The sequence below is a fragment of the Protomyctophum parallelum genome (genome assembly GCF_964188405.1).
Source record: "Protomyctophum parallelum genome assembly, chromosome: 2".
Classification (NCBI taxonomy): Eukaryota; Metazoa; Chordata; class Actinopteri; order Myctophiformes; family Myctophidae; genus Protomyctophum; species Protomyctophum parallelum.
In genome coordinates, this window is record NC_139699.1 from 1593120 (window position 1) to 1615260 (window position 22141).

General features: G+C 41.2%; 2 protein-coding genes across 5 annotated transcripts in view; one reads left to right on the top strand and one right to left on the bottom strand.

Moving 5' to 3' along the window:
• The window catches only part of pkma (pyruvate kinase M1/2a), a 28558-nt gene extending 15677 nt beyond the window's left edge, over nucleotides 1-12881 (top strand). For 2 of the 3 annotated variants that reach the window (XM_083759899.1, XM_083759897.1), the window contains exons 5-11: nucleotides 3149-3335; nucleotides 4130-4400; nucleotides 4860-5010; nucleotides 6047-6199; nucleotides 8258-8424; nucleotides 10544-10725; nucleotides 11410-12881. In XM_083759899.1, coding sequence (XP_083616025.1) covers nucleotides 3149-3335; nucleotides 4130-4400; nucleotides 4860-5010; nucleotides 6047-6199; nucleotides 8258-8424; nucleotides 10544-10725; nucleotides 11410-11516 — 1218 coding nt within the window. In that variant the 3' untranslated portion in view covers nucleotides 11517-12881. Of the gene's footprint in view, nucleotides 1-3148; nucleotides 3336-4129; nucleotides 4401-4859; nucleotides 5011-6046; nucleotides 6200-8257; nucleotides 8425-8843; nucleotides 9011-10543; nucleotides 10726-11409 lie in introns of all 3 variants that reach the window. The other variant, XM_083759898.1, reaches the window with a different exon arrangement.
• Nucleotides 12882-12934: 53 nt separating this feature from the next.
• Nucleotides 12935-19200, bottom strand: dhdh.2 (dihydrodiol dehydrogenase, tandem duplicate 2). 2 transcript variants are annotated; one of them, XM_083759448.1, is made up of 7 exons: nucleotides 19084-19200; nucleotides 18559-18670; nucleotides 17581-17744; nucleotides 16191-16443; nucleotides 15239-15363; nucleotides 14882-15032; nucleotides 12935-13358 (listed from the first exon to the last, which is right to left on the bottom strand). In XM_083759448.1, exons 1-7 carry the CDS (start codon nucleotides 19174-19176, stop codon nucleotides 13249-13251), a joined length of 1008 nt encoding a protein of 335 aa, XP_083615574.1. In that variant the 5' UTR covers nucleotides 19177-19200; the 3' UTR covers nucleotides 12935-13248. The 2 variants fall into 2 exon arrangements, with proteins under 2 accessions (XP_083615574.1, XP_083615573.1); XM_083759447.1 differs by having other exon boundaries at nucleotides 12935-13350; nucleotides 14875-15032.
• Between the last annotated feature and the right edge of the window lie 2941 nt (nucleotides 19201-22141).

Below are 22141 nucleotides of genomic sequence, written 5' to 3' on the forward strand. Positions count from 1 at the left end.
CTTTTTTTTGCACTGTCAAGTGCTGTTGCCCTATACAGATGCGGACAAGTTGTATGCCAGAATGCACGATTTCGCTTCATGGATTCTGCATCTGGAAGTTCTACGTCTGGGTGGGGATCGAGAAGCGTCAATTGCTCTGAACTGACTTGCAAGGCTTATGATGTCCTTCTCTACGACTGGCAACTGGATTTGCAAGAGGGCAAACAAGTCTTTCCTCAGTTTGCTTTTGGCACAAAATGCACAACTGCCATTTCGTTGTCCCAGCCATAACAGACAAATACTTTATCCAGGTTTAGTTTTCTGTTAGGGTCATATCATGAAAAAATATAGAAAATATTATATTATTATATAACTTTTGTATTTAACAGTTTGCCTCAACATATTAATACAAGAAAACAGTCAGCAGTGCATATAGCTACATTCACATTTACCATTGTAATAATAATAATGAAAATAATGAAAACACAATTTCTTCCTCAGCATAATTGCTATACTGTAGCTAGCCTTTAGTTTTAGCCTGTGCTATAGCTACAGGCTACTTTGGTTAATGCTAGCTCATACTATTGGGATGGCCACTTATCCCACATGACTATCCATATTCATAAAAAACACTTTAGGATCCTTCATGACATGTTTAACTTTTTTGCGTATACCTTCAAAATATCAATACCACAGGAGAGCAATCAGTGCAGCTCATGCTCTTCTGCAGTATGTGTATTATAACTAACAAGATACCAAGTCTGAACAATTAAGACACACCTGCTACTCTGCCCCCTATAGTGGCAGTACATAGTATAACTAACTAAAATAAAATAAACAAATATAACACAGGAGTGGTGTATTATATTCCAATATCTAACTTTAGTTCCCCACATATGTACTGCATTGTCTCATTTGTGTGAAATATTATATATTGTCCTATTATATGTATTTTGTTTTTATACAATTAGTCATTCATGATAACATAGGTATAGGCACCAACATCACCATTCTAGGTTCAACAGGATAGAAGTTAGGCGTAATGTAGTAATTCAGCCATCTTTATTTTGTTTCTATATCAGATTATTCAAAACATTAATATTTGAAATCCAGTTGATTCCTCACACAGGATTAACTTGATATAGCAAGAAAAACAAAGAAAAAACAGCAATATAATAAAATTAAGACATTTTTCAAATAAACATAATTCCGATTTTGGCCATTTTGGAAATTTGGCAAAATATATATATTTTTTAATTTGTAGACTTGCCACTCGAACTAAAATTGTTCTATAGGTCATTATCTACAAATTAGAAGTGAAAGTTAAACTTTTGTTGAGTTGTAAATGACGTTCTGTCTAGGGACCCCACTACTAGTTTTTAGCTCGTTTTTCCTGCTATTTTGTGGATATACACCAATACTGGGTGGAAACAAATATTATATGTGTAATAAGGTTTAAGTACCAAATGCTACTCCTGATTGTGAATCCATACATATATCATATGTTCAGATTGGATAATTTAATCAAAAGTTACAACAGTTTACATATTTTGGTAGGGCTGATGAGGGTTGGCACCTGACTACGCCCCCTATAGGCCAATTATTTTATTTTGGTGATTGCCACTCGAACCAAAATGGTTCTATAGACCCTCACCTTCAAATTAGTACTGAAAGTGAAACTTTTACATGAGTTGTAAATGACAACTAAATTTAACATGGAGACGGAACCCCACTAGTACCATAGTCTGAAAGTTACTGTCAGAGCAGCAGTAAATGAATGTTTTTAGCTAGTAGCCTAGTACCATAGTCTGAAAGGTTGACATGTAATGTCCCTGAAGACCTGTCATTTAGCCACTTAAGCAACCACCTTTTTTAACCCATTCTGACCTGAGATCAGATTCTAAAAATGTCTATTACATCCTGACTGTTTCATTATTAACCCATTCTGACCTGAGATCAGATTCTAAAAGTGTCTTCGATTTTTCAAAAATAGCAGACCTACAAGCTCGTATCGCGCCACTCGGTGGCGCGATATGAGCTTGTAGATCTGCTATTTTTCAATAGCTAAAGCACAACATGATGCCAACACCAAAATGGGTGCCCGGTCAGAATGGGTTAAGACCCGAGCGTGGTATTTACTGACATATGTTTATGTTGTGTAAGCTTAGATTGTGTTAAACACAGACTTTATTTCTGCTATCTAACAAAAAAATAATAATGAAAGATTTGGCGACTAGGAAACCGGAAGAGAAAAAGATGCAAACTCATTTCTAGATTTTAGGGCTACACACTTTGGCACAGAGCCTTCAACGGTGAACAATCCTCATTTGAATATAATGGTTACAATTTCAAAACATTTGGATGGTAAATTCCGTGTAGCTGCCAACTTCATTTGGACTTTCTCCGTTTGCAATTATGGCTGGATTTTCATTCTGATAGCCCATGACTGTTGACTGAATTCCAAGGGAACGTGTATCAGTATTGTTATAGCTATCTCAGTCTGGATCGACTGCTACCGGAAACAAATTTCTAGTGTATAGTAGATTTGTCTCTTGTTTTGTTTTGTTTAGTTTAGTTTTTTTGTTTTTCACGTTTTTTGTATAATATTATTATTGTTATTATGCTTTAACTGTGTTGTATTCTATGTATGTGGGTTTGTATGTGGGGAGGGGGGAGGGCTGTGGACGGGTGTTCTGTGTATTTTGTGAAAAATTGAAAATAAAAAACAGAATATTCAAAAAAAATGATGGCCACAGTGGCTGGTTGCCCTATAGCCCCGTGTTTGCAAAACACCAGTATTGTTTTGAAAACTAAAGTTGTGCTGGAAATTTGAAACTAGTACAAAGTTACTTGAAAAAAATGCATTTGCTTTATTCAGACAATTGGGTAATGCAATTGCAGGTTAAGGAGTGCATACAACACTTAATGTTACTCCCCTAATCGCACCACTAACAATAACTTAGCTTACTCTGGCTCAGAAGGGAAATGAGCTAAAACAAAGCTGTGTGTGTGTGTGTGTGTGTGTGTGTGTGTAAAAAGGCTATAGTATTTCTGCAGCTGGCCTGGGTTCACATCTGACCCCAGGCATTATACTGCATGCCATCCCCCTCTCTTTCCTGTCTCTGTTCACCGTGCTATCAAAATAAATCCTGTGTTGCTGATGTAACAGAGTGGAACAGCTGAGGTGGAGCTACAGAAGGGGAACCTGATCAAGCTGACGTGGGACGACAGCTTTCAGGAGAACTGCAGCGACGAGGTCCTCTGGCTGGACTACAAAAACATTGGCAATGTGGTGGAGATCGGAAGCAAGATCTACATTGATGACGGACTCGTGTCCCTCCAGGTCCAGGAGATAGGTGAGGGAGCGCTGGAGAAGGGACCAAGACTCACTTGAGCTTTCTCCTCACTATAAAATAAATAACTAAAATCTGGATATTATATGTATTTATTTATTTTAATCCTTAAACCAGCAAAAGCAACAAACTCAAAAGAAGCAACCTGTTTCACCAATTGAGCCAGATTTACATCAGCTAAAAAAAACCTTTTTTATTACTTCCTGAAAACGTGCTACGTGTCAATACAAATGAAGCTCACCAGTTTAATTCCCCATATCTTCTGCGCATCCGTCCAACAGAAATCCTCCGTTTTTATTCCCATTCAAGATAACATCCAGACAGTGTTACTCGGTTTCAACTTAATCATCACGCTAAAATATGTACCTGAAAACATAGGGTAGAAATAAGCCACATAACAGTAAACTTGTACAGCTGGCCGACTATCAGACAAAGTCAGTCCATGTGTCCTGCATAGCATAGCTACCATCCCATCGCCTGAAGGGATGCGACGCTCTGATTTGTTCAGAAACGTCAGAGCGGTGTTTCCAGCTGAAACCGTCTGAAACTTCAAAATAAAATGCCCTACACCTTTAATGGTCCTAAATGCACTTTTTCAAGGATGAATTGCAAATTTATATATCCGTTTTCACTTTTCCTGAAATGGGGCTCAAGTGGCTATGGATGAATTAATGGCATTCAGGAAAATGTAGAAAACCTCTAGCACAAAAGGTGAATTAAACACAAAATACTTATGTTGAATGTCACTGGATTCATGATATATCTACAGAGTCTGATGGTGGAATTTTCTTTAATAGGCAATGACTACCTGATCTGTGAGATTGAGAATGGAGGCACCTTGGGCAGTAAGAAGGGAGTGAACCTTCCTGGGGCTGCTGTGGACCTGCCTGCCGTCTCGGACAAGGACATCCAGGACCTGAAGTTTGGCTTGGCGCATGGAGTGGACATGGTCTTCGCCTCTTTCATCCGCAAGGCTGCAGATGTTGCTGCAGTCAGAGCCGTTTTGGGGGAGAAGGGCAAGGACATCAAGATCATCAGCAAACTGGAGAACCATGAGGGAGTGCGCAGGTGTGTGTGTGTGTTCACCAATGCACAGGATATGATATAACCAACAAATCTAGTTTAGGTCCTAGGGGAGAGGGGGTTGTTGGAGCAAATGTGTTGGCTGGTATTATCAAGTGGAGGGTTCTTTCTTTGGTCTATTTGGTTGAATTAGCTTCTCCGACACCTCAAAAGATTCCAGCAGTGAATTCTAGAATGACACCTACTCTGAGCAGTGGTCAAAACGCATCCACAGTACCTTATCCTGACATTTTGGCTTGCATGCATCCCACAATATCATTGAATGTCTGAAAATCCAGGTGCATTCTGTTTCATACACAATCCTGTACCTGTGAGCAAAGACAACCACACCTTACATCCCCACAGATTTTCAATTTGCTCCAGGCTTATTTCAATGCATCTTTTCTTTCTTATTTGACCCTTGTTTTGAAACCCTGCATAAAACCTTCCACACCTCGTCTGTAGATTCGATGAGATCATGCATGCTAGCGACGGCATCATGGTTGCCCGTGGAGACCTGGGTATCGAGATCCCAACAGAGAAGGTGTTCCTGGCACAGAAGATGATGATTGGTCGCTGCAACAAAGCCGGCAAGCCAATCACTTGCGCCACACAGGTCAGTTCAGTAGTAATGATATTTTGAAGAATTACTGACTATACTCAGTCCTGCTAATTTTCCCTCTACACTAAATTTCTTTGCTGATATTTGCCAATATACAACCTCAGTATATCTTGTTGCGACGCATTGTGAGGTTATAGACCTGTTGTTTTTGCAGAATGTTTGTCCCAGGATAAGACTGCTAGGGTTCAATTGGCTAAGCTAACAGGGGTGTAACGGGTGGGTGTGCTCTGTCAGATTAGCTGGCTGCACATCCGCTAACACTTGTTTTGATGGAAAGAAGGGACCACACGTTGCTGCTGATTGCTTCTTTACTGGTAGTGGCTGGTATGAGAGTGCAGTATAGTCCTGTACGTCACAAATGCACAAAACAATGAATATGCAGTCAATTTACAATGTAGGCATTTAGCAGACGCTCTTAATCCAGAGCGACTTACATTTAATCAAGAACAAAAGCATGGGAATACATCACATAAAAGCATTTATCATGAAACATGCGTAAGCTAAGAAAGTAACAGTGGAATATCTATATAATGAAACTATACATGCACTACATATAAACTATACATATTTACTACTATGCTATGACTATATACAATACAATTATAGTGCTGTCTACATAACATGCTATAAGTCTGTGTCAAATGCTATCTAAGCCAACAGAAATGCTATCTAAGGGGTTAGGGTAAGTGCTATGGGCCATGATGGAGTCTGAAAAGGTGGGTTTTCAGGCTACGGCGGAAGATTGCGAGTGACGACATACACGGTACAACAGACAATGGAACCCTCCTCTCAGTGAGTCCAGCATGTACTCAGAAGATCTGAATATGCTGTCCACATATACAGGGTTCAGCAACAGACTGTTGGAACCCTGCAATATTTTCCCCCAGAATATATTCCCACATGAGACACCCCTGCATAAGGATTTTATGCATTGTCTTGTGCCTTTTCAAAGATACTTAAGATGACCTAACGAAGCATAATTATGTGACATAATATTCAAACTTCAACATCGCCTCACTGCCAACCACAGATGTTGGAGAGCATGATCAAGAAGCCCAGGCCTACCCGCGCTGAGGGCAGCGACGTAGCGAACGCCGTGCTGGATGGAGCTGACTGCATCATGCTGAGTGGAGAGACCGCCAAGGGAGACTACCCAATCGAGGCAGTACGCACACAGCACATGGTGAGTGACACACCCCACCCAATGCCTTTGGTAACATCATTGCCTCATTGAAATGTACACTATTGTTGATTTGACAATATAAACAGACAATAAAGTCTGTATTCAAGCATGAAGATTTTATTTGACGGGTTGATCTTCCGTTAGTCCTTGACGTGGATTTGCATGGCTATTTCTTTCTCCTGCTTTTTGTTTTGTATGATTGTCAGGGTCAGCAATTTGTAAACCTCCTTATTTTTACAACCGTTAACGGCAGTTCCTTTTCAATGAAGAATACTGTTAGGGCGATAGCAGAATTTGCATGGATGAATAATGTGGCTTATGCTGTAGTGTCCATAGCCCTTCTGCTCAGGTCCATCCTAACCTCTACTCACTGTATTGGGCTCCTTGCTATTACTAACCTCGCCTCACCAGGCTTTCCACCTCGGAGGAAAGCCTGGTCTCTGTTCCAAAAGTGCCGTGTGGAACGGATGATATCGTTACGTCATGTTGTAGTATTGTTTTGTACAGACGGGAACAATCAAACGGAACTTCCTTTTCCCTCAAACTGGATGACAATAAAAGCTCTTGTAGCTTTTATCGAGAAATCGGTTTGAGGGAAAAGGAAGTTCCGGAAGATTAATGACTACAAAACAATGCTACAACATGACGTAGCGGTTTCATAAACCCAAAATGGAATGGTGCCCCGGCTATGCTATTCCTGCAGTCATCCTGGTTGCATCATGCAGGAGTGACTCTGCATTAATGTGCATCTAGGCCTCAGCAGTCGGCACGTATTGCAACTTTAAACCATTGTTTCATCAGTACTGATCTGAATCCATACAGTTGCACAAATGTAGGGATGATATGATGGTGTACTCTTATATACAGACTAAGCTACTTGGCTAAATCATTATGTAACATTTTGTTTATCCTTCTATCTTAAAGGGATAGTTCATAATTTTTTTTAACTTTAGCTGTAAGAAATACTTGCCATTAATATAGTGGTTGCAACTGTATTAACTGATTGCCCGCCTCCCGTGCTGGGAGTTCTGCTTGTTTTGTTGAATATTGAGTAGTTCCGCTTCCGTTCATTTTAAATAATCCACAAACTAGCGTAATTTGTATTGCTGACCTATTTCTAAAATATTTGCGCAACCTTCGTTCGACTTTGACCCCTCTATCACATGGAACAATGTTTTGGGCGTAGTGATATGGACACGAAACATAGTTCTGTGTGAAGGTGGGGTCAAAAATGAACGAAAGTTGCACTATAGTTATTTGTATTGTTGACCCATTTCTACCATAGTTAGTTTTGTGAATTAATTTACTTTTAATGCATGGCCCTCTGTGCCCCCCACAAAATGACCGGAACTTAATATTACTTAATATTTCACCAAAACCAGAGCCGTATTCCCACCACGGGACTCAGGCAATTAATACAGTTTCAACCACTATATTAATGGCAAGTATACTGCTTAAGTTAAAAAAAATCGGAACTATCACTTAAGTCATTTTTTAACATTTTGGTTATCCTTTCAGTAAAACCTTTTTTTTTCTAAATCTTTCACTTGTTTCCTCGACTGTATTGAATTTGCATAATGTTTGTGCGGCATGACTTGACAACCTATATTGGCTTCATTTGTCTGCTTCATTTCAATCAGTTTTACAGCCATCCAGTCTGAACAAAATCAAATTGGATGGCATGTTTAATTTAGACAGTCATCGCAGCAATGAAATTGCCACCCATCAGCATTTTGTTTTATACCTAAATGCACTTTTTTAAAATCAAGCATTTTTATACGTTTAATGGTTCTGTTTTGTCCCACTAACTGTATTCTTTACTAAAACCTCTTCATTTCTTTTTCTGTGCCATCTATTTCCACCTGTCTATCACCTTTCTTCCCATCCATCCTCCTACATTTTCACTTTTCAACCATTCACCTCTTCTCTCCTCACTTTTCAACCATTCACCTCTTCTCTCCTCACTTTTCTACCATTCACCTCATCTGTCCTTTATCCTACTGTACATTTGTGTGGGTTTTGCCTGGTGTGTGGCATCTTGCTCTTGGCCTGTGCTAGATCGCTCGTGAAGCAGAGGCAGCAGTGTTCCATCGCCAGTTGTTCGAGGACCTGCGCCGTGGCGTGCCACACTCCACCGATCCTGCCGAGGCTATCGCAATCGGCTCCGTCGAGGCCTCCTTTAAGATCTTAGCTTCTGCCTTCATTGTGCTCACTGGCTCTGGAAGGTAGGCAGTCGGGCTCACACAACTAGCTGGTCCCGGAGCACACAAACGCAGAGAGACCTGAAGGTCTTGTGAGGTGTAGAGTAGGGACAGGTATAGGGACCAATTGATTGCCTGACCTTAACTGGAAGAGAATGCCAAACTGCTTAGCTTGTCTATTGGGTTAATCCAAACTATTCTATACTGCTATACAATAGTAATATATATTTTCACCATAACTTTCTGGACTTTATTCAGGCTAAACCGATGTACAGGGCCCTTGCTCACTTATGAAGACATTCCATGTCCAGTAGACTATGTTAAGCAGGTGTCATTCCCTCCCAGTGTATGTGTGTAGTGGTGGTGTGTCTGAGTGTAACTCGCTGCTACCCTATCCTGCCCTCCCTCCCTTCCTCGGGTCCATCATACGCGCACACGCTCAGATTGCACGCGAGGCGGAGGCAGCCACCTTCCACAGGCAGCTTTTTGATGGGTTGAGGCGAAGCAGCAAACTGACCAGAGACCCTTCGGAGGCTGTGGCCATAGGAGCTGTTGAGTCCTCCTTCAAATGCAGTGCCAGTGCCATTATCGTTCTAACCAAGACCGGCAGGTAAGGAGATGGAAGGTTGGGGGAGAGGTGAGGATGGGACCTCGGTCCCAGGAGGTAAGGTGTTCACAGATGCATGCCTGTCCACCCCCGACTCCCACCGGAGAGAAATGTACCTGCATGATATCAGATGTTGTCCCTCCCCCTTGATTGTGTGCATGTGAGAGTGAAGTGCAGCGCTGCACAGGGTGGTTTAAGTGATGTGAGAGTGAAGTGCAGCACTGCACAGGGTGGTTTAACCCATTCTGACCGGGCACCCATTTTGGTGTCAGCATCATGTTATGCTTTAGCTATTTAAAAATAGCAGATCTACAAGCTCATATCGCGCCACCGAGTGGCGCGATACGAGCTTGTAGGTCTGCTATTTTTGAAAAATCGAAGAGCGACTGACATTTTTAGAATCTGATCTCAGGTCAGAATGGGTTCATCAGACCAGTGTGTGTCCGGCGGAAACCTCGTATGAATCTGATCTCAGGTCAGAATGGGTTAAGTGAGAAGTATCTTTCAGCATCATTGTGGTTGTGTTCAGTCAGTCAGCACAGTATTCTAGTACCAGGTAGGCTAGAGGATTGCTGGGTTCACACTAGTGGTGAGTGACAAAGCCACAGGCTACAAGTCCTTGTCAATGGAAACCACGCTACAAAATAAAAGTTGAGCTGGAGTCCACGTCAAGCCTAAATCATGTTTTGTTTCACCACCGTCACTCTCCTCTCTTTCCACAATTCCTGCTTTGTTCCATTTAAAAGAAGAAAAACACATCAGTCATTTCCCTCTGATATTTAAGTTTTGTAGTTTTTGTCGCCACCAGCGTGAACGCAGCACAGAACTCAATAGTTTGTGCGACATTAGTCTACAGTGATGTGGTGTTCACCTGGGTTTCATCTTAACCCATTCTGACCTGAGATCAGATTCATGCGAGGTTTCCGCTGGACACACGCTGGTCTGACGAACCCATTCTGACCTGAGATCAGAGTCTAAAAATGTCAGTCGTTCTTCGATTATTGAAAAATAGCAGACCTACAAGCTCATATCGCGCCACTCGGTGGCGCGATATGAGCTTGTAGATCTGCTATTTTTCAATAGCTAAAGCATAACATGATGCTGACACCAAAATGGGTGCCCGTTCAGAATGGGTTAATATATCATGCTCAATAGTGGCCATGTCTTTCCAGAAAGCTTGTTATGATTATTCTCACCAAAAATGTACTATATAAACAAGATGAAGCACTATTCATCAATATTATGTTTTCGATGTTTGCATTGGCTAGTTTTAAATCAGCTTAGTTGAGATCTCTAATTAGCGATACTGTACTGTAGGTGTGCTATTTTAAAGTTATACACTGAAAAACGACCTTGTGTATCTATTTTGTGTCCAGTTGTATATCCGACACTGGAATTAAATCCTTAGTATTTGTCCTCAGGATTTGTCTTGCCTGGCTGTGCTCTACTAATCAATTTGTCAAATTGTCCTGTTCATTATTTATAAAAATTAAAGCTGCAATATTGTCCTAATCGGTAGTGTTTGTTGTTGTGTAGGTCCGCCCACCTGATCTCCAGGTACAGACCCCGCGCCCCCATCATCGCCGTGACCCGTAACGCCATGACGGCCCGCCAGGCCCACTTGTACCGTGGCATTTTCCCCGTCTTGTACAACAAGCCAGCCCATGATGTGTGGGCAGAGGACGTCGACCTGCGGGTCAACTTTGCCATGGAAATGGGTGAGACTTGATATTTGACAATGTACACATGATGACATGAACCCATCTGGTACAAGTACAACGCGACCTATAGGGGAGATACCGGGGTACATGATGAGTGAGACGCCTCTCTTCCCAGTAGCTCCCAAGACTCTCATGGCGACAAGGCAATCTCAGCCTATACGGTCATTAAAATCCTGTAGCTTCAGGGTGGGCTAATGGCAAAGGGAAAGTAAACTTGTCATGAGCTACTTGAATAATCGAATAAACCAAAAGCATGCTACTCATGTCTGCCATACGAGGGCCTACCTTTTTCAGAAACCCTGTCATGCTGTTCCTGGCATATATTGAATAATGAGACTCACACGTTTACATGTGCAATCCTGACGCATCCCTTTTGTCGACAAACTAGTACTACATGTTATTTAGAAGGATGGTAGGTTTGATGTCTACTTGCTGACCTAGCTACTTAGTAGCACATACTGTACTTGACCCATTCTGACCTGAGATCAGATTCATACGAGTTTTCCACTGGACACACACTGGTCTGATTAACCCATTCTGACCTGAGATCAGATTCTAAAAATGTCAGTCGTTCTTCGATTTTTCAAAAAATAGCAGACCTACAAGCTCGTATCGCGCCACTCGGTGGCGCGATATGAGAGATTGTCCCGTCTGCTAAATGTTGTTTTTACTCCTCTCTAGGCAAAGCGCGTGGTTTCTTCAAGAAAGGAGACGTGGTCATTGTGCTGACTGGCTGGCGTCCTGGCTCTGGCTACACCAACACCATGCGTGTGGTCCCAGTGCCCTGAACTCTGTCGACACGGCAGCCCACTGCTGATCATCCCCTTATCTGTCTTTCATAACCACATCCCTGTACCCCCCCCCCCCCCCATCCATTCCACTACGACACACATGGCCCTCCTCATCCCACCATCAGGGCTTACAGACTCCAGACCTCCAACCAAGTTTAGGCAACTTTAGGCAATAATGCAGCAACAAATTTGTTCAGCCCCCCACCCCCCCCCCCACCCCAAGAGCTGCGGGTGGTGGCTGCTAGTCCGAACACAATTCCAGCTAAGTGTTGTCGTTATTCCCCTCATCACTCTCAACTGACCCCAATCTTCAGGGCTTCAGTTTTTGTACACTCATTTCATCACCACAACACTGCTGTATATCTACTCAGACAAACCGTATTATTCCAAGACAGGCAAGATGTATCAGAGCAGGCTGTCTGTTTAGGTGGAGTTGTTGGGGGAGAGGCGAGGTAGAACTAAAGCTGGCAACTGCACTTATGTAACTGTAAAACATTTGTTTTGTTTACTGAACACACTCCTCTCTGCCTACAAAGCGAACAAAGTGGTTGCTTAAATGCGTCAAAGGGCTCCTCTTAGGGCCCTGCTGCCTCTGGTCTCCTGTCACTCTACCAAGCCGAACCCTCTTATTGACTATATTCACGCAGCGGCCATTTTGTTCTTTGTTCATTTTGTTCTAATGGTCGGGTTTCCCCATCCCTCAAGTATGTAAGTAACACTGTGTGAATATGGCCAATATTGGCTGTCTATGTATGTGGATATCTTATACCAGCTTTCACTGTATTTTAAGAGTATATCTTGTAAGTGCATTCCCAATCTACTGTAGACAATGTTGCATTCTTCTGTATTATAGTTGACCTTTTGTGAATGTGGATTGTTTATTTTTGTTCTGGGCATCCAACACTACTTATATTTTGTCCAACTATAGAAATGTTAGTTTTGGATGTCTGTGTTACACAGGTCTTTCAGTGCAGTTAACTTTTATTTGTGTTGTGAGAGAAGTATTCGAAAGCCCTTTACATGTATTTACATTAGCATAATATCCTACAAGTTTAAGAGCTATAGTATGTTCTATGGTTCATTAAAGTTGATGTTATGAATGAGCACTTTTAGGGTCTTTCTTTGGGGACCAGAGAGGGCGTGTATGTATATAACCCTGTCCCTCTTCAACCAGAGTGGATAAAGGAATGCTATCATTGCTCGCTCGCGCACTCCTGTCTGTCGTTGACCAAGCTGTGTGTCTTAACTTTTCACCTGCTTTTGATTATGATGCAAGGCTATGAGGTCTAACATGATGTAAAGGGTAATACATGTGGTGTACGGATCTGTCTGGATTTCCATCAATAAAAGATGAGCACTTAACCTATGTCCTGAACGTGTCTTTAATGCAATTTTTATGAACAATTGGTTTTGTGAATTATGGGTACAGTGTATACTTTGCAAAAGTCAAAACTTTACTGCTAGAAAAATGCATTTCATTGTACTAAAAGGTTTTTTTTACAAATGAGCATACTTACATTTCAGTTGTATGGTGTATATTTACTGTACCAAAAGAATATAAGGCTCCAGTCTGAGTTTTCACCCCAAAAGTTACTTCATCCACTTGGACTATGAAGAATCTGCACTCGGAAGTAATTTAGTTTTCTTTACAGGTCACAGGTGTCTTTCAGTGTAAAATGTACTTGGTGACACATCCTCCCCAGGACCGAACCCCTATCTGTTCTGGGGGTTAATGGCTGTCCTGTTGGTACACCACTCCCACCTGCCGACGAGCCTCATCTTCCAGCTCAACCAGTAGGAGAGAATCTGCGTGTGACATGCCTGGGCTCTCCTTCATCCCTACAGGAAGAGGAACGGGACATCTCAAATATAATTTGGTCATTGTAGTACCTTACTGGAACATTAATCATCTACATTGGGGGGGTCTTCAACGTTTTTCAGTCCAAATATATGAAATGAACACTCATAGATGATCCATAAATTTGTTTGTTATAAATCTTTTCGATTATATTGGACTCACCAATGTGTATTTTCAGACAATCATTTTAACCCCTAGAATAGGGACGCTAGGGTTCAAGTCCCCTGTTAGAGACTGATCTACATGAATGGTGTTGCAGTGAGTCTGCTAAATAGATCTTCAGACCCTTACTGTGCTAAATAGATCTTCAGACCCTTACTGCCCCAGAAACTAGCTGTAACTGGTTGGCGACACTGCAGTATCAAATGTCCAATGAACAGACTAAGCCTTGGGGACGATTTCCATAGCCAGGCATCAGGCTGCTGAACAGGCACTGTGCCATGTCAGTCTCACATGCTCCATTACACAGGCACTATCACGTTATGTACTGTAGACACAACTGTACACTCCATTCACACATTTCATACATATTTTGTGTGAGAGAGATAGCTGGGTAGCTTGTACAAAAAAACAAGCAGTGGGCAACAGACATGGCACTGCTCTTTTACACCTGTAAAACTTTTAATGTGATAAATTAAGTGTCCTGATGCCACCTTGTGGTGACTGTACTGCGTTGCAGGTTGTGCTTTTTGATTGAATTTATTAACAGATTGGACAATTACAGTACATTTCAAGCACAACTCAATACAAAACTTAACTGTGGACGACACCATAAAGTATTACACTTGTTTACAATAGGGCCCACCATGTTCAATTCATCATAACAATTGGAGACGTACAAATATACTCTTCTATAGAGCTAAAAACAGGAAATCATCATTGAGGGAAAAAGGTGGGGGATTCAGGTTTTACGGGGGCCAGTTTTCGAATGCATAGCAACTTATAATATTCATCTATGGGGCGGCAGTGGCTCAGGGGTAGAGTGCCTGGATGGTAACCGTAAGGTTGCTAGTTCAAACCCGGGCTCCCCCAGAGTTACTGTCGAAGTGTCCTTGAGCAAGACACTGAACCCCTAATTGCTCCCGATGTGCTAGTTGGTGCCTTGCATGGTTTCCGCTGCCATCGGTGTATGAATGGGTGAATGTAATGCACAATCTCTGTAAAGCGCCTTGGATAAAGGCGCTATATAAATGCACCATTTACCATTTACCATTTATCTATGCAGCAGACTTGGCTAATTAAATGCCTTAACACTTAACCCTCTGGGTATTCATATGTGGATCAAATGCATTTATTCATATATATATATATATGTATATATTAATAGAACAATTTTTGCACATTCTTTGATGTCCATTACTACATAATTCTACTACTATAGGCCACTGCTGAATTTATATATGCCGACTGATATTGAGATCGAACAAAGTGCATCTGAGTTGGGATGTACAGCCAGTATTTCAGTAGAACAAACTGCCCCAGCTCTTTAAAGATGACACAGTACCTTTGAGCAGACACTGTCGAACCTCCTCAGCCTCGTAGCGCATCCCAGTGCTGTTAGTGAAGTTGGTGGGCAGATAGGGCTCTGGTAATGGGTACGCTGTCTCCTTCCCGTTCACTACTAGTGACGTAGGGCACCACATGTGGGCAGGGATCTGCACAAAGTAAGTGATTTGTTTTATTGTGTGTATTCTGCCTGTTGCACATTGCTTACGTATCTCTTATCTTTGTTCGGGTACATGCCCGTTACATGATGGTTCTAAAGGCTGTTCACAACAAACACTATACAGAAACTACGAGGATATCGTTTCATAAGAGTTGTGTTGTGGTGGGCTGAAACCTGCTTCCGCCTGTGACCTACCCTGATGGTGCCCTTTGTACCAGCGATGATGGCATCATTGGGCATCTCCATGGCAACAGAGCAGGTAAACACTGCCATCCTGTTCCCGGAAAACTTCAGGGTGACAACCATGCCCTCGTCCACTCCTAAAGTGGCATACACGCATACAGTAAGACCCACAGTTAAAACACAGTTCCACACAGCTGGACACATACAGTACAATACCGAAACATAGGACTCTCAGTGCTACATTCGGACAGTTTAAAGTCTTATTGTCTCACACTACCCCACATGGACTGAGAAACGCAACCTAACATATTGTTACATATTGTAACCTCTTAATGCATCGTGTAAACAAGAGCTTAAACCTGTATTATATGCAACCATGTTGTTGTCCACAAATTTCATTCCAACAATTATATGGCCTCTGCTGGGGGCAGGTTTGTTCATATGCTTGTACATTTTCACTCAGTGCTCTGTGTGTGCTGTGACTGTGGCCAAGATCATTTGTGGACTGTATTTTTCTTTTATTATTTTGTGTCGTGAGAGTGACGGACTAGAACAGAAAATAAATATTGTGATGAACTGCACTGAAGGTGCGGACACCGGTTTGTTGAGCACACGGCTAAAACAAGAATTCCCGTCAACTAGGGCTTTCACTTCTAGTGATTTTTACTAGCTGACTAGTTGCCAAGTTTACTAGTCGACTAGTTGTTTAACTACCTATTATGTTAAAAATATATAATAATAATAATAATAATAATAATAATTGTACATTGGTGACTATAATCTAGCATTCTAGCTGATCTTTTTTTTTTCTTATCAACTAGTCAAATAGTACCAGCAAGGTCAACTAGTGGATTTACTAGTCAACTAGTTGAATAGTCGACTAGTTGCTTCAAGCCCTACCGTCAACCCCCAGTAGCATTACAGTAAAGGACCTTGTCACTTGCTGACCCCGTTATATATTCACCTGTGTCCAAGCAACATCCAGTGGCTTGGATGCACTCTGGCTTCTCGCCATTGTAAACCATACATATGAACTGCAGGCAATAGACGCCGATGTCCAGCAGAGCCCCGCCGCCCAGTTCCTTCTCCACGGCTCTGGGCGCGTGCATGAGGGGAGCCGCGAAGTCTGCCCTCACCATCTTCACCTCGCCCATCTCCCTCTGGGCCAACAGCCTCTTGATCTCTAGAGAGGCTGGGAAGAACCGCGTCCACACCGCCTGGAGACAAACAGAGACTGATGTACTGCCACTATACTGAAGGCCTGTCACAATTATTACATAATCGTCCAATTGCAATTATTTGAGATAATCGCAATTATCTTTGCATAATTGTCAAAGAAATCACACCCGTGTGAAGTGAAGGGTGCTGTTATCAACAACATCATCTCTTTCTGGCCAATCACAATTTGCGTCCTCACTTTTCCGTCTTCAATGTTTGTGTTTTCACAAACGGAAAGTCGGAAAGCTGGGCATAGGAGGGGCTAGTGCCCCTCAAAAAGCAGAAATAGCAGATCTACAAGCTTAAAAATGTCTAAAAAACCCAATAAATATACTTTGTAAAAAAAAAAAGAAAACATCACTTCGTGACGCGTTGTAAGCTTGTAGATCAGCTATATTCTGGGTGCTCTTTTATGCAGGAGTAGAAGTTAAAATTGCCCAAAACATCTTTGAAAGTGAAATATCCCTTTAACCCATTCTGACCGGGCACCCATTTTGGTGTCGGCATCATGTTATGCTTTAGCTATTGAAAAATAGATCTACAGATCTACAAGCTCATAGCGCGCCACCGAGTGGCGCGATACGAGCTTGTAGGTCTGCTATTTTTGAAAAAAATCGAAGAACGACTGACATTTTTAGAATCTGATCTCAGGTCAGAATGGGTTAATCAGACCAGTGTGTGTCCGGCGGAAACCTCGTATGAATCTGATCTCAGGTCAGAATGGGTTAAGCGTAATTTATACTACATCATACAACAGTGTTTCTTGCCGTCAAGAGCTGATCTTCATGTGATGTGTTTGTGATTATAAATTAGATTTGGCTGGTTTATCACTCACTCCAACAATGCTAATATAAAAACACAATAACTACAACCAAACAAGAACAACTGTGTGTAAAATGCTAATTTAATCGGATTAACTTTTACCGCAATTATACTACAGCATGCATGTTGTTTATGTTTTAATTTATGTCATGTTAATGTTTAGCATTAACAGTGACAACATATTTGTACTATTGTTTAGTACGTCTATTAAGCTAAAACTTGCAACTCAACTTGCAATTTGTCTGCAGACTAATACTCAAGCCAAAATGATAATAATATGAACATGACAGGACTTTAGTTGGCGCTCCACATACCTCCATCAGAAAGACGTCGTTCATCTTGGCACAGGCCACCATCTCCTTTACCTCTGTGGAGTTCATTGCCAGGGGTTTCTCACACAGTACGTTCTTCTTGGCATCCATAAAGAGCAGGCTCACACTCCGATGGTACGGATGGATGACTCCCACATACACCACGTCTACAGTACACACAGAGTACCAAGTTACAACAACACCATCTTATTGAAGCAAATGTATCCTGATGGTAATGCTACTATAGTACGATCTGAACCGCTCCCTCCGAGGTGAGGTTCCAGATGGGGCTACAAAGCATTCTGATATTACCAAAGCATTACATACAGAATGATACAAAATAATGTATATTCAGAATCTGAATCGGAAACAAATAATACAAACAAGACTAGTAAAAACATAAGCATAATGTAAAGAAAAAAGCTCTTTCTGGCTACAGTAAAAGCACAGCCTGTACTTTCTGGGCAGCCAGGTTTGTACGTATATATGCCGGCCCGGCTGTGCTCACTGAGTCTGTAAAATGTTATCAGTCGCCATGCTCAAATATTCTGCCACTGTGTATTGTCTATTTAGGGCCAGATACAGTAGTACAGTACAGTAGATACAGTTTTTTGTTTCAATAGTTTTCGTAATTTTGTTTGTTGATTAATAATTTGATTGGGTCAGATTTGTTGGGGAATGATGTCACTGTCCTGGTTATTGTTAGCCTGGCATTTCCTATGGAAGATTCATCTGGTTTCCAGTCTAGGTGATTGAAAGAAAAGCACTTGAGCAGCAATATTCTGCCTTGAGAGATTACTTGAGCAGTAATGGATAGCCTACCTACTTATTTGAGAGCCAAATCAGCCAATTAAGAATATTTTACAAATGTATACGATGTGAATTGTCTGGATATTATCATCTCCCATTTGCCACCACCCTGAAGCTTTTCAAAAGCAAATGGTTGACAGTTGACAGACACTGTCATTTGACTCATTTGACCTATGTCTGGATCTCTGCTCATCTCTTCATAGCTGCCATAGGCTCGTGGGATGCTGTGCTTCTTTGCAAAGTCCTGCGCATCCTGGAGCTTGCGAGCTGACACAGCCACGATCTGTAGTAAGATGCAATTCCACTTGTCATTCATTAAGTCTAGTAAAGTTAATTATCCTCCAGAGTTGGACGATCAAATCCAGATAAGTACAAGTTTGACCTTAAATGCTTTATTGAACAAGTAAAAGTACTTACTTCTATTCTAGAAGTATAACCAGCCTAAACAAGACCTATTATGTACTAATTTGTATGGCAGTAAGTTGCTTCTGTGGCTGTAGGGGTTTAATCTAGATCAATATTAAGTAAAAGAAGAACAATCGTGCATTCACTTATTGTATTAACTACAGTCCATCGCGAATGGCGGAAGCGTTTTAGTTGCTGACACAGGTCTGCGCGCAGCAGCTAGCTATAATCGAATCAATGCGAAATGAAACATGTTGCACTGAATGCACACATTAAGTGACAATACTGTACCTGATGGTCCTCGGGAGGGAGTGTTTTCAAAGCCACTGTAAAATCATGACTGATTTTTCCGGCACTACAGATTCCCCAGCGGGTCGCTGCCATGTTGGTGCTGGAGTTCCTGACTGTAGTGTAATAGTGTAGTTTACTGCTGCCTTTCACAGACCACATGCCGGCTGTTGTTGACGTTTTCTACCACAAGGTGGAGACAAACCATAGGTTTTGATGAAGTACGCGTGACGTTGCAACGATGACCTATATTCAGTTAAATAATCTAGGAATAACTTTATTATTATTATAACAAATCTAATTATCAGAACTTGTTGGCACAGCAATCATATACATGAACAAAATTACAATGGTTGTAATTAATGTATTGGCATAGTTTCAACCTGCAAGACTAGTGGGTTTTTGCTCAATTGGTATACAGTATGTCAGCATGTCACACTATGTTAAATCTTCAGATCCCGACTCTTGACTTTTCTCTCCATATCATTTCAAAATGATAGACACTTTACCATTGCTCTGGCGACTTGGCAAGTCCTGCACAGAAATCAATAGCTTAGTCAGACTCATAGGCCCCTTTTCCACCAGTTGGTTCCCAATGTGAACCAGTTCAGTTCTTTTTGGTTTTTAGTCCATGAGCCAAAGCTCCAAAATTGGAAGGTTAATATGAATTGAGTAGGCAAAACCATACCTATATTAGATTGTTATCACCATGAAACTTCCCCAATTGAGTACTTACATGAAGGCAATGATTTATTATATTACAAATTTTACATTTTTAAATATGCAAATGAGGCATTATGTAGGAAAATATGCAAAATAATCAAAAATATGAAAAAGGTACTACTGTGGAAGGGTTATCATGTATTAATTTACTTGTATTGATCCTATAAACATTTTAATATTGGGTATAGTTTGCCCACCCATTTTGGAGCTCTGGCTCATGGACTAAAAACCAAAAAGAACTGAACCGGTTCCCATTGGGAACCAACCGGTGGAAAAGGGGTCATAGAGTAGTGTCCACAACCAGTTGTGAGCTTGTAGAGTGGGATTTGGCCTGGGTCCTTATTGGTATGTTAATATCCACAGTTTATCTGTAGCGGTCCGCAATTAACTATTGTTCAAGCTTCACACTCCAATACAAATTAAAAATTTTGAATAAAGGTTGCACACATCAGTGAAATTAACCTCTGGGAAAATCCCTAATTGAGAGTGTAGGCCTATAGCAAGCGCACCACAGATCATATAGGCTGCATGGCTAACAGGGTGAGCCATGGCTGGCTTGGGAAGCCGTGGATATACAAGCTCCAAGTGTTGCTACACATGCAGCGCGTCACCAGTAAAAGTCATGGTGGAAAGTAACTAAAAGTAAATTTACTGTACTGTACTGTAAGTGCAATTTTACTTGAGTATTTACAATAGGCCTACTTTTACTTACCTACTTTACTCCACTACATCTCAGAGGCAAATATTGTACTTTACTTTAGTTACTATAGTTACTTTGTGGATTAGCCAATACGTACAAAACATACATTAACCATATCAACCCTATATACATTCCGGCCATTTGAAAATAGCCGATCTACAAGCTAACATTTGTGACACATTGTGTCGTGAGCTGCTATTTCGAAAAGACATAAAAAATTAAAAAAACTTGAAATGGGATAATTCTGCGTAATGAGTATGTTTACTGTACTTTTACTCAAGTGCATTTAGACTTTTGCACACAGGATTGCTATATTTCAGTATTGATACTTATTGACACTTATGTAAAATGTGAGTACTTTTTCCACCACTGTTAGAAGTAGTTTTCATGAAAATAATCTAGGCTACTTAACAGTAGGCCTACCTTTTGGAACAATAAGACACTTCTAAAAGTTCCAAAAGGTACAATGCTGAGTATAGTCCGGCAGTCGAGGTGGGCGGGTGGGAAATTTGGTATATAGTCTTTTTTATTGGCCTAAAATATTGTCTATAAACTCTATATACATATATTCATGAATCCACTTGCTGACCGGCTGTCAGTATTGGGCAATTTTTTATAGGGGTTTCTTGTGACTGTAGGGTCACAAGAAACCCCTATAAAAGAAATTGGGGCAGGCAAAAATGTCAAACTTAAGTAGCATGTAACGTCAAAGTAATGTCAAACTAGGGTTTTTTCATGATTCTGAATCCATTCCAAGCATTAGCTTTGCACAAAATACACCCCTTGGGCTAAAAACAACCATAGCCACTTGCCCAAAATGTGCTGACCTCATCACATTTGTGCTGACCTCATCACATTTGTGCTGACCTCATCACATTTGTCATGACGTCTATGGACGTTATTAGCCCAAGGAGTGTTTTTTGTGCAAAACTAATGCGTGGAATGGATTCAGAATCATGAAAACTCCCTAGTTTGACATGCCACATGCTAAAGCATAAGGAGAGTTTGACATTTTTGTGCAGACATGATGAATTGTCATGCAAGTTTGTGCTACACCAAAATGCTGAAAAACGATGGCCACAGTGGACAAAGATAACAATTTCCTGGAGGCAATACAGGAGGTCCTCCATGAGCCCTCCTACAGGATGAACATGCAGAGGCTACACAGAGACAAGCCAATGGAAGGACAGCGCCATCTTCTGGATAGAGTTTGTTATGAGACACAAAGTCATGTTGTTTTTAGTAACAGTGGTGCTGCTTGTTGTGGTTCTATTTGCTGCTCTAATCAAGTGTGTATGTGTCAGGGTATGTTTCAGAAGAAAGATTAAATCTGACTAATTGAGTAGAAGTTGTTGGTAGCCATTTGAACCTTTTGACTATATCCATATAGTCAAATCATTATATAGTAAAATAGAATATTAGTATTTGTATTTGGTTATTGTAGTGGCAAGCTCAAACTATACTCCACTCGGCTAGAAAACAGAAACCGTTTTTGACGCGTATATAATATAATGTCCAGGCATTGACTGCTGTTGGGTGAGGTTCCCATTTATTACACATTATACTTATATTACAGCAGTTTTCGTTGTGCAAGAATAACCATTAACCATTAACCTGGCTTGTTGCACCTGTGTTCCC

Excerpts from the sequence above, each read along its gene's own strand:
- dhdh.2 (XM_083759447.1), bottom strand. The coding sequence starts at position 19,176 with ATGGCAGCGACCCGCTGGGGAATCTGTAGTGCCGGAAAAATCAGTCAT. Across the intron at positions 15,033-15,238 it reads GTACAAAGGGCACCATCAGG|ATCCCTGCCCACATGTGGTG; the intron begins GTAGGTCACAGG and ends TACTTTGTGCAG. Across the intron at positions 13,351-14,874 it reads TGTCTGCTCAAAGGTACTGT|GAGAGCCCAGGCATGTCACA; the intron begins GTCATCTTTAAA and ends GTAGGGATGAAG.